Here is a 12,500-nt window from a genome sequence, read left to right as displayed (position 1 = left end):
AGCTTGGCACCAGTGACGTCGCAACCCATTTCTACAACTGAGTGAACTGGAGCAACGTGAAATAAAGTGCCTTGCTCAAGAACACAACACGCAGCCCGGTCCGGGATTCGAGCTCACAACCTCACGATCGTAAGCTCGACGCTCTAAAATTATTAAATAATTTTTTAAAATTTTAACTTTAATTTAAATATTTTAATTGGATTTTTATATTTTATATTTTATATTTTTAATATATTTTTTAATTAATTTTATTTCTATGTATTGGCTTATGATTTTCACTGTTTGATTTGCCTAATAGTGGTTTTATCTCTAATTTAATATAATATATATTTATATTATAAAATTAGATTTAATCCTAAATCTAATTTTTCCTTGTAAGTTTGGATTTACTCCCTAATATTATTATTAATTTATATATATATATATATACATATATATAGATAGATAGATTTCTTTCTAATAGATTAAGAGCCGGTTTCTAACCTAGATGCAAGGCTCCTTCATTGGAAGTTCAACATCAACAACAGGGTATTTTTCTATGTATGTATATATGTATGTATGCATGTATACGTGCAGATTTGTATGTTTTATTTCTTCTCTTCTCAGACATATACTTGCATATTTAGACATGCTCATATATATTTAGATAAACTTCTAGAATGTCTTACAGCTTTTTACAGTTCCAGTGATAGCTTGGGTCTGTTGTCTTCGAATCAACCTTCTCCTTTCTGGTTTTGAGAAGCCTAATTTCTCAAGATTGATTTTTAGGCAGTGTGTTACATATCCCAGGGCCCTAATAATTACAGGTATAAACTTGAACTTGTAATCTGGATAGAGTAATTACAGATTTCTCATTAGTTCAGCGTAGGTATTTTCTTTTTTACTGATCATCAGCCTTATGTTAATATCTACTGGGCAGCTAATTTCCACAGCTGTAGACAGTTTCTCTTCTCCATCCCAAATCATTATCAGGTCTATTGTGTTTACATTTTATTGCAGTTTTCACTTGGACATTCCATCAGTACTCCTTTTTATTATGAGTGGCTATGGCTTCTACCAAACTGCGGGCTCTTATTTCTTTGTCCTCGGGGTTATTTTCCAGTCGGATTTCATTATAGAGTGTCCTAGCTACAACATCATGTCTCATCGGTAGATAAAACCGTGGTGACAATATTCGGACAACTGTTTATGATGTGGGTGATACTATATGTGCATGTATGTATGTATGAACGTATGTATGTATGTATGTATTTATGTATGATTGTATGTATGTATGTATTATGTATGTATGTATGTATGTATGTATGTATGTATGTAAAAACGTATACATCTATTTTTACTTTACTTTAGTGCATTAGTGTGTCTGGCATGCGCAACAGGATTTTGTTTTTCTTAAAACATTTGTCTTTATAAACTGTGCTTAAAACCCACAATGAACTGAAATTCTTTGTGACATTGACCGCAGCTTGAATAAATTTGACTACCCTATCCAGTAGGTCGGCCGACCGTAGGAATGGGCAACCTTTATCGAGAAGTGAGCCTAATAAGAGCTCTTTATCTAGCAGGCCGAACTACTAAAGAAAAATTCATGATAATTTTTCATCAGGTGTACCATATTTTTCCATAACTGACTTTGAGTTCTCATCGTTTGATCGAATGCAACAATAGTCAGTGTGTCAGAGGCAAGTCATCAATTCGCTGCGAATTACTATGTACCGCTTAACGTTTTAAGTGCTAACGATTCTGCCAGCTCGCCACCTTAATAATAATAACAACGACATCAACAACAACAATGATAATAATAATTATAATAACAATAATAATAATAATACTAGTAAAAATAAGAGCATCACAACAAACCACAGCACATACCCAAAGTACACAGAACCGCACTCGGTAGTGCAGGGAAAGCACGTGGAAAAATAAAACTACTGAATAATAATAATAATAATAATAATAATAATAATAATAATAATAATAATAATAATATAATAATAATAATAATAATAAAGAAATGCTTAAAGAGGAAAAGAACATAAAAAAGAAACAGCATGGAAAGAGAAAAAAGTGTACGATCATTTAGCAAGAGATGTGAACGCCAAAACAGATAAAGAAGACCAATGGCTATGGATGAGTAGGAGTAACCTAAAGATAAAGACAAAAGCACTTATATACGCAGCACAAGAACAAGCGTTAAAGACTAACTATGTGAAATGCAGACTCGACAACACTACCGACTACGACAAATGCAGAGGGTGAAACGGTATGACACATCATTAGCGAACAGATGAAATTGGCACAACGCGAATACAAAAGACATGACAATATAGAAAGAATGATCCATTGGGAGCTCTGTGGAAATTACGGCCAACAAGGAGCAAAGACGTGGCATGAGAAAACTCCAGAACGAGTCACTGAGAATGAAAGTTGCAAAATCCTGTAGGATGTAATGATTCAGTGCGATCACCTTAACAGATATCGGAAATCAGACATTGTTATGGTGAATACAAAAAAAAAAACTTGCATGATCATCGACATAACATGCCCCGGTGACAACAGAATGAAAGAGAAAGGAGGAAATACTGAACAACAATGACGATTTGAAGTGGGAAATGCGAAGGTTGTGGTTAATGAAGAGAGTAGCCGTGATACTAATAATGAGCCCTCTTGGAAGTATCAGTATTTAACTACCAACATGACTCAAAAAGATTGGTACAAATGTAAGGATAGAACACCTACAAAAATCAGCTTTGCTTCGAACTGCAAGACTTTTTTGTAGGTTCTTGAAGCATGACCAGTAAACAAGAATCACCTTAGTCTGCTGGTTGTGGACAGCTGACACTTTCCATTATACTCAGCAAAATAAGCTGAGAGTTTTCATCAAATAATAATTTTATTATTTAGCAGAATTGTTAGCACGAGGAAACAGAATGCATAGCATCATTGTGTCCGTCTTTACGTTCTGAGATCAAATTCCGCCGAGGTCGACTTTACCTTTCATTCTTCGGGGTCGATAAAATAAGTACCAGTCAAGTTCTGGGGTCAATGTAATCGACTTCCCCCTTCCCCGAAATTCCAGACCTTATCTCTATAGTAGAAAGGATTATTATTATTTGCTGCTGACACATTCATACGTAAAAATAATATCGCTCCGATAATTCTCAATGTTCTCCGCGTGTAACTAGAGAAATTAATCTTTATTTTGGATATTATTTCAAACAAAGATTTTTATTGAACATTTTGGAAGTCCACTACCTACAGAGGATAACCAGTAGACTGGGTTTTATTTTTACTTTTTTTTTAATAATTCCATTATTATTCCTCCGTATAAATGGTTTCACGTTACTGGGGAGTCACTCCAAAAGAGATTACACTGAACAAAATAGCTACAAAATAGAAAGACAAGATTAATGTAGACACGAATTGTAGAAAATTGAAAAAATTAATAACATTTCAAAACCAAAAGCAGTATATAGAGGGAGTATGTTTGTTAATAATACTACACATATATGTACGGGGTTAAACGAAAGCATGGCGAGCATTGCAAGCGTACTTTCGTCAAGAAAACCCTATATATGAAATATTTTGCCGCGAGAAGCATTATATTCCCTAAATACTACCTGGTTTTCAAAGATAGGGACCAAACAAGAGTCAGTGTAAGCTAGCAGTGTTCTTCTTAAAAAAAAAGACGAAAGAAAGAAAAATGCCCTACCCCAACAGAAAATAATTGTAAAAGGATTTTTAAGAGGCAAGGGCCACGCCTCCCGCAAAGGTGAGGTGCTCTCCTAGGAGAAATTCATTAAAAAGGTATTTTCCTCTTGAAAACGTTGCCACCTCTGGCGAGGAAGAGTCCATGTACGTAAATTACATATTGTATAACGTCTTTCACCCATTTCTTCGTCTTTATATAACTTATCTGTCTTACGTATTTTTAAGTCTCTGTTTTTTGTGTACCTTGTATCTGTTCGTTAGAGCGTCTGACAAAATGCCTGCGTGTATATATAAACGCTACTTTTGTGATTAAAGGAATCCGTCAACTGGTAATCAGTTCATAGATTGAATTTATCATGACTAAACAAATTTGTTGGTAGTGTGGAGGGATTGCTCAAACCATTCTGCACTGAAAATGGAAGTTGTCTCCCTTACTGTAAGAAAGAATTATCATTAACACTAATGATTTTTCTTTTCGTACGTAGGTAATTTAAATTGATTAAACATTTTGGGAGGCTCACTACATTAAGTAGCACCTACTTAACTATATGTTCTTCACGCGGAAGTCACCTCTGGGAAATTTTCCACGTAATTAATTTGATATACTTTGCCAGATTGTTTTATTTTCGCGCGCGCGTGTAATAGAGCAGACATTTTAGAGAAGTATAAAACGGTGGAAGTGTGGGACAAAATTATGAAATCAAGGTTAAATTTGAAGAGAAAGTCAAGATGATTGCTAAAAAAGTTTTGTTCATCACGTCGAGAAAAATAACTACTTTTGACTTGTAGCAAATACAACTTGTAGATATGCAACAGGAAAGTATGTTATTTTGTTAAAGTTGCGAAAAAGAGAAAAATAATCCGATGTATCGGATATCTGAGCCCTTTGTGTATTTGTTTATGCATTTGGTTTAGAAGATTCTTGATGGGAATCATATGTTGAAAAAATATTTTGGTATCTTGGTAGAGTCATTATATCAATAATAAGCACACGCACTGGTTCTACTTCATACATGTTATTATTGTTATTAGTTAATTATTTAATTATTTAACCAGTTAACTTGTTGATTTTTTATTAATAGGTTAGGCAATCAATATATCAACATGGCTTGTCAAATTCCACATCACAACCTCATAAAAGACATTCTCTCTCTACTCCATGTCTGTTTTAGGTATTCTTTACATATAAACTGCAGAAAATAGGATACGTTTGTATACTGTGAAGAGAAAATAATTATAACTTTTCAGATTCTATCCTTTATCGGAAAAATAAAGATTCAATGATTAATAAATATTGGAAAAAGTTATAGCGTACAGTTAAAAAAAGTTATGGAGTACTTCTGAATAAAAGAGCAAACGGTGGAAACATAAGTTCGAAACTGTGAGATATCAGATATTGTCTGGAGTGTTACATTTATATTTAACTGCTATATTGAAAAATTCATCCTTTTTCTGTGATGTTTCAGTGAAAGATCTCCTGGTAGCACATCTGCGAAAAACATTCTAAATTTCCATAGAGGTATGTCTCTGAAACTTGTCACATAAATTCATTCAATATTCCGCTATGTCAAGTTATATATAACCTTACATACATACATACACACATAAAAACATACATACATATACATATATATATATATATATATATATATATATATATATATATATAATATATATATTATATATATATATATATACATCTATATATATACATATATACATATATATGTACACACATATATATACACACGCACATACACACACACACACACACATATATATACACATATACATATATATATATATGTCTGTGCGTGTGTGTGTGTGTGTGTGCGTGAGTGTTTGTGTACGTATGTATGTATTATGTATATGTATGCAATGTATGTACATATCTACAAATGCGTACAATCTTATATACATGTGTGCATACAGATTTATATATACACACACATATATTTATATATATACATATGTGTGTGTATATATATATATATATATATATATATATATTATATATATATATATATATATATATATAAGGAGAAAATATTCAAAACTGAATATTTATATAGATATTATTATTATTAGTATATGTGGTAAATATAAATAATTGCTAATAACAACAACAATAATATAGGTGATTGCAGGCATTTTTATATAATATATATATATATATATATATATATATATATATATATATACATACATTATATATATAGATATACATTCATATATATATATATATATATATATTATATATATATATATATATACATACATATATATATAGATATACATTCATATATATATATATATATATGACAATTTAGCTAGGGATATTGAATATCCGAAGGATATTTAATATCCCTAAGGGATATTAAATATCCAAAGAATTTACTGGTTTATATTACCTGTATCAATAACAATTTTTACTTCAATAGGTAAATAAAATAAACATACAGTTTATTAATATATAAATGTAAATCTGAAATGAAAAAACAAAACAAAGCAATAAATTGAACAATTATAAATTCAATTCAATTAAAATATTTTATACAAACAAATGATACATCTCATAAATTACAGCTGTTTATGAGATGTATCATTTGTTTGCGCAAAATATTTAAATTGAATTGAATTAATAATTGTTCAATTTATTCTTTTGTTTTGTTTTTGCACTTCTGATTTACAAACATATACAATACATAGATACATAGATACATACACACATACATATTAATATATATATATATTATATATATATATATATATATATATATATATATATATATATATATATAATATATAATATATATATATACATATATATATATTTATATCATATACATATCATATATATATATGCTTGTATGTATGTATGTATGTATGTATGATGTATGTATGTAGGTATGCATGTATGGATGGATGGATGGATATATGTATGTATGTATCAATACATATGCATGTATGTATGTGTGTGCATGTGTGCATGTATGTGTTTGCATGTGTATGTGTGTGAGCACATGAAATCCCGTAAAAAATAACGTTGTATATTTGTTTATAAGAAAGTTATTGTCACTTACCTCTGTCTGGGAAGCTACGTATAATATCCGCATTGTAAGGACTATTAGCCTTTGTCAGGCCTCCGCTGTCTGTAATGCTTTGATAAAGTTGAGTCATGTATTCAGGAGCGATCATGTGCGGTGACACTTTGTCCGGTGACGGAAGTCGCCGAATACCGAACACACGTGATAAACGTTCGAGTGCATCCATGTTTGATTTTGATATATCTGGTGTCAATGATCGACGTTTACGAACGTGTGTCTCGTCTACCTTCTCCGATAAATCTTTGTCCCTGTAAGTAATATGGTGATTATTTCCTTCATCTAACCCCTGGATACCATATAGAGCGTCCTTAGCAATTGGCCAGTGGTGAAATGAAGAGCTTCTTACTGTGTCTCTATTTAGCAGTGATGACCAAAGTGAATTTGAATTTGACACGGACACAAAACGATTGGATTTCAAGTGACGCGACAAAAGTGATGATGCTTCGATTGGGGTGTAAGTTTGCGAGATGCTGCGGGACGTGTTGTTGTTACGATACGTTGAATAATTTCTCGTCGTCGACCAAGCTGCAACAACCTGTACTGGCATGGCCATACTACTGCAAGCTGTCATAGCAATCAGCACTACCAGTATTACAAATCGAGGTGGGTACATTAGATATTGTGCTGTGAGGCAGCCGCTGTCTAACGATAATTGGCGGCCTCCTGTAGAAACGGTAGCAAAACTGTCTTGATGTTGATTTTCTCCTGAGTTTCCAGGTTGGGGAGAAGTTCTGTTGTATTGCTGACGGCAACCGTAAAAATGTACACAACAACACCCTGCGTTCTTGTAACGTGAAAGTGATAAGTGTTTGAAACCGGAAACAAAATAAGCCATGAAACATAACTGAGGAGGTGATGGGTAAAGCAAAGTAGAAACAATATCTGTTTTTCGTCTTCCTTTTCTTTCCCCAACTCTATGGACGAACGATCTGTTAAAAGGATTCGGCTCCGGCCAATGCCAACCAGCCTCAAACAGCATTATTATCTTCTCTCCTCCTGACAGCTATTCATCTTATCTAGCAGAACCACTCTCACACGTTCACACATGCAGACAGTCAGACACCATAGATACATACCTGAGGACGATAATTGTTCGTAGACTGAATGTTATACTAGTGTAATTTTGACTTGGTTCAAGATATAATATTATATAGGTAGACAAACAGACAAACAGAGACATAGACAGACAGAAGAGGGGAAATGAGGGAGGAGTCAAATAAACAGAGAGAAAGATAGGGAGTTGGAGGAAAATTATACGGCTAGCTCTATGACGGAGAGGCGGAGATATAAAGACAGACTAAAGGTGGGAATGTATAACAGACAGATAGATCGATAGACAGACAGATTATCAGACAGAAAAAAGACAGACAAGCAGACTGACAGACAGACAGACAGACAGACAGATAGATAGATAGATAGATAGATAGATAGATAGATAGATAGATAGATAGATAGATAGATAGATAGATAGATAGATAGATAGATAGATAGATTTATATGTTTTTATGGAAATAAATTATTTGAATTATTTTCATTTTTTTTTTTTTTTAGATGGGAAAACTAGAAAACTAAACTAGAAAGATGTCACCGAACTGTAAATAAAGATTATCCGTATATCAGAAATAAAGCAAATATTGTTCTTTCTTCATATTTCCCCCCTTTTCTTCGTTTTGTTTGTTTTTGTTTTATTTTCTTTCGCTTTTGTCTTGTTTTCTTTTCTTTTTTCGTTTCCGTTGTTATTTATTTATCTATTTATTTTTATCTTCTATATTCCTCAGTAAATTATTCAACTTTGTTTTCTGTTCTGTTCGGTGGGTTTGCGACGAAAAATTTACACCCCTGTTGTTCGTCTCAAGTTAAGTAGGTAGTATTAAAATAACTTAGCTACTTACCTTCCACTAATAGCAGTCGCCCGACCGGCTGGCTAGCTATAGCTGCCAAAATCCCCCCTCAAAAACCACCAAATACTTCCAGTTTGGATGAAGTTGAAGTATATTTGGAGATGTGCTTTGAGAGGGACACGAAGATGTGACTGAAACTAAGCGAAGAGATGGCCACGGTTGTAACGAATAATTCTGATGGCAGGCCTTGCACGATCAAATCAGAAATGATCTATGATTAAACAACAGTAACACACAAACACGCACACTCGCGCACACACGCATTCAAACAATAATATATACTCAGTCTGATTCCACTCTTAAAAACTGGACATCGTTCTTCTTCATTAGCCCTGCTGCTGTTACTGTTGTTTTTAATGTTGTACATGGTAATGATGACGATGACGATTACAATGATGATATTCTTGCCATTGCTGACGTTGATGGTGGTGATGGTAGTGGTACTGAAATATTGTTGCTCTTATCGTTATTAGTAGTTATTATTCTTCGTTAGGTTCCTGTGTGTCTGTCAGACAGTCTACTGCTACTGCCGTTATTTCTCAAGTTAGTGTCGGCTGACTGGGCTAGTTTAATTTAAACGTTAAGTGCGTTTTTGTTTGTACATACGCAAGGAGAGCTGACAGCGGTATGGGGGTGACAAAACATCGGTTGCTGCATATAGTGAGGTTGTCCGATAGTTTGTCGTAGTGCAAAATCTACCATCATGAATACATACTCCTTATTACATATGGTTATTACTGTCGGTCGATGAAATAAATACCAGTTGAGCATAGGGGGCGATGTAATCAACTAACTTCTTTTCCAAAATTTCAGGCTTTGTACTTATAGCAGAAGGGATTATTACTATCGATCAATGAATTAATGGGTTGACATAATCGTTAGTAACCTCGAACACAATTCTTCGCAATGTTTCTCCCGGTTTAAAGCGGCGAACTGACGGAATCGTTACCGCAAAATGCTCAGCGACATTTCGTCCGTGTTCACATTCTTAGTTCAAATGCCGCCGCGGTCGACTTTGCCTTTCATCCTTTCGGTGTCGATAAAATAAGTACCACTTGAAGACTGGGGTCGGTGTAATCGATTTAACACTTCCTCGAAATTACTGGCCTTGTGCCAAACTTTGAAACCAATATTTCTCTCATTTAAGGTGGCGAGCTGGTAGAATCATTAGCACGCCGGGCAAAATGCTTAGCTGCATTTCGTCCGAGTTCAAATTCCATCGAGGTTGACTTTACCTTTCATCCTTTTGGGGACCATAAAATACGTACCAGTTCATCACAGAGGTCGACGAAATACACGAACCTATTCCCAGACAAAAAATTCAGGGCTAAGGATTATTATTACTCTCATTATATGGATTAGTGGATGGTAGAATTGTTGGGCCCCCTCGGACACAATTCTTTGCAGTATTTCTGTCGGTCCTTTTGCTTAAGGTTCAAGCCCATCTGAAGTTAACCTTGACTTTCTTATTTTAGGGGTAGATAAAATACAGTACTAGTCATGTACTTGGATCGATATAATTAGTTAATACCTTCTGTAAATTGCACGTCATGTTCCTAATTTGAATGTTATCATTTTGTCCAGAAATACAACGATGAAGGATGATATTTGCGTGTGTATATACTTGTATATGCATACATAAATATATACATAGATACATACATACATACATACATACATACATACATACATACATACATACATACATACATACACACATAGATACATACATACACACATACATACATGGTGGCTGCCCCCATGCACGAAGCTTAATCAACGTTGTTATCGTGCAATGCCTGTGCAAGAAGATTTTTTTAAAGTGAGGAAAGGCTGTGCACTGAGTCAATCCCACTCACTAAGCAACAGCAGCCATAATCCGAAAAGAAGAAGTCAACATCATCGGTAACCACTGAGCCGCAGGTTTTATGTCGGAGTTATCCCAGTTACCTGATTTACCTTCTCCTAGAGGGATGCCCTAACAAAGGCTAGGAGTCCTTCCCTCCCAATGGTTTAACCGCGCTATCGGGTATTCAGTCCGATTATTTCTATGTCCCCGCGCATGATACATCTTTAAGACGTTTATTGGATGGCCATTGACTCTCAAGAGTTCCTCCGCCTTTGACGGGTTTTGTTTTTCAACCCGCAGAGTGTCCAATAAACACCCTCCTCACCAAGCAAGCTTGGTGGGGTTGCCGGTTTAGTCGCCGACGACCCGACCATGCAACAGGTTGTACTGGGTTACATATTACCAGTAGCACTAGAAAGTGACCTGACACATACATACATACATACATACATACATACATACATACATACATACATACATACATACATACATACATACATACATTAATTAGAGAAACTGAATAGGGGTGGATTTTCTGTGGAAAAATTATCAGAAAAATACAAGGATGAAGGATGTTACGTGTGTACTTATACTGTATGTATGGATGGTTTTATATATAGATATAGTATGTGATAATATATATATATAATATTATATATATATAATATATAATATATATATATATATTATATATATAACGTATATATATAATATATATGTATATATAGATATATATATATATATATATATATATATATATATAATATATACACACACACATATATATTATATATAAAAGAATAAAAGAGTAAAATAATGAAAGAACACATGCATACGTATATATATATATATAAAATACATAGAGATGGCTTTTCTGTGGAAAAATTATTAAAAACGCCATCTCTATTCATCTTTTCAACTAGATAATTCTATATCAGAGACTTTCTCTTTTTAATTATGTAATTATGTATGTATGTATGTATGTATGTATGTATGCATGCATGTATGTATGTATGTATGTATGTATGTATGTATGTATGTATGTATGTATGCATGTATGTATGTATGCATGTATGCATGTATGCATGCCACTACGCAAAGAGAGAACTGGTCGAAGTAACGAGTAAAGTACGAGTATATGATACTCACACACATACATCTATAGATATATATGCATTTATATACACATATGTACATATATATATGCAAGTATATAAATGTGTATATATATCTATGTGTATATATGTATTTGTGCAGTTAATTATGATTTTATTCAACAGATTCACACAAATATTTTATGTGCCTGTAAAAGAACTCGGAAGTTTGGGTGTCCAACCAGGCCTTTCACGATACCTTTAAAGCCAGGAACTTTTCAGCACCTCCTTGTATATGTATGTATGCCTATGTGTGTGTGTATATATATTATATATATATATAGATAGATAGATAGATAGATAGATAGATAGATAGAGATAGATAGATAGATAGATAGATAGATAGATAGATACACATATATATATAACGTACATACATGCATACATACACGCAGACATAATATGTATGTATATTATAATATATATATTATATTATATATATATCTATATATCTATATAGATAGATAGATATGTTTCTTTATTAGCCACACAGGGCTGCACACAGATAGAACAAATTAAAAGGTAGAGCTTTTCTTTTGAAGGTATTAAAAAAAAAAAAAAAAAAAAAAAAAAAAAAAGGAAGGGGGAGGTTCGATCAAAAGGGATCGTAAAGGAGAGAAAGAGGGCAAAAATAAGGGGTAAAAAAAAAAAAAAAAAAAAAAAAAAAAAAAAAGGGGGGGAGAGGAAAAAAATGATATCACTAGGGATCGTTATCACAGAAATGTCAATATGAAGTGTAAAGGGGAGACAGGTGAGGTTTACCCGTGGAAAGAAAAGC

The 12,500-nt window shown here is 33.3% G+C and overlaps 1 protein-coding gene across 1 annotated transcript; it reads right to left on the bottom strand.

Annotated features, from left to right (window-relative positions):
• Nucleotides 1-3,310: 3,310 nt before the first annotated feature.
• LOC118761052 lies at nucleotides 3,311-8,242 on the bottom strand. The gene is made up of 2 exons (XM_036498696.1): nucleotides 6,795-8,242; nucleotides 3,311-3,386 (listed from the first exon to the last, which is right to left on the bottom strand). The coding sequence occupies exons 1-2, from the start codon at nucleotides 7,795-7,797 to the stop codon at nucleotides 3,343-3,345; spliced, it is 1,047 nt and encodes a 348-aa protein (XP_036354589.1). The 5' UTR covers nucleotides 7,798-8,242; the 3' UTR covers nucleotides 3,311-3,342.
• Nucleotides 8,243-12,500: the final 4,258 nt, after the last annotated feature.

Source organism: Octopus sinensis, unplaced genomic scaffold (genome assembly GCF_006345805.1).
Source record: "Octopus sinensis unplaced genomic scaffold, ASM634580v1 Contig06872, whole genome shotgun sequence".
Classification (NCBI taxonomy): Eukaryota; Metazoa; Mollusca; class Cephalopoda; order Octopoda; family Octopodidae; genus Octopus; species Octopus sinensis.
This window is presented reverse-complemented; position numbering and strand designations above follow the sequence as displayed.

Coding starts and splice junctions, on each gene's coding strand:
- LOC118761052 (XM_036498696.1), bottom strand. CDS start 7,797: ATGCTGTTTGAGGCTGGTTGGCATTGGCCGGAGCCGAATCCTTTTAAC. Junction 3,387..6,794: donor ACGTAGCTTCCCAGACAGAG/GTAAGTGACAAT, acceptor TCTATTTTGTAG/CTATTTTGTTCAGTGTAATC.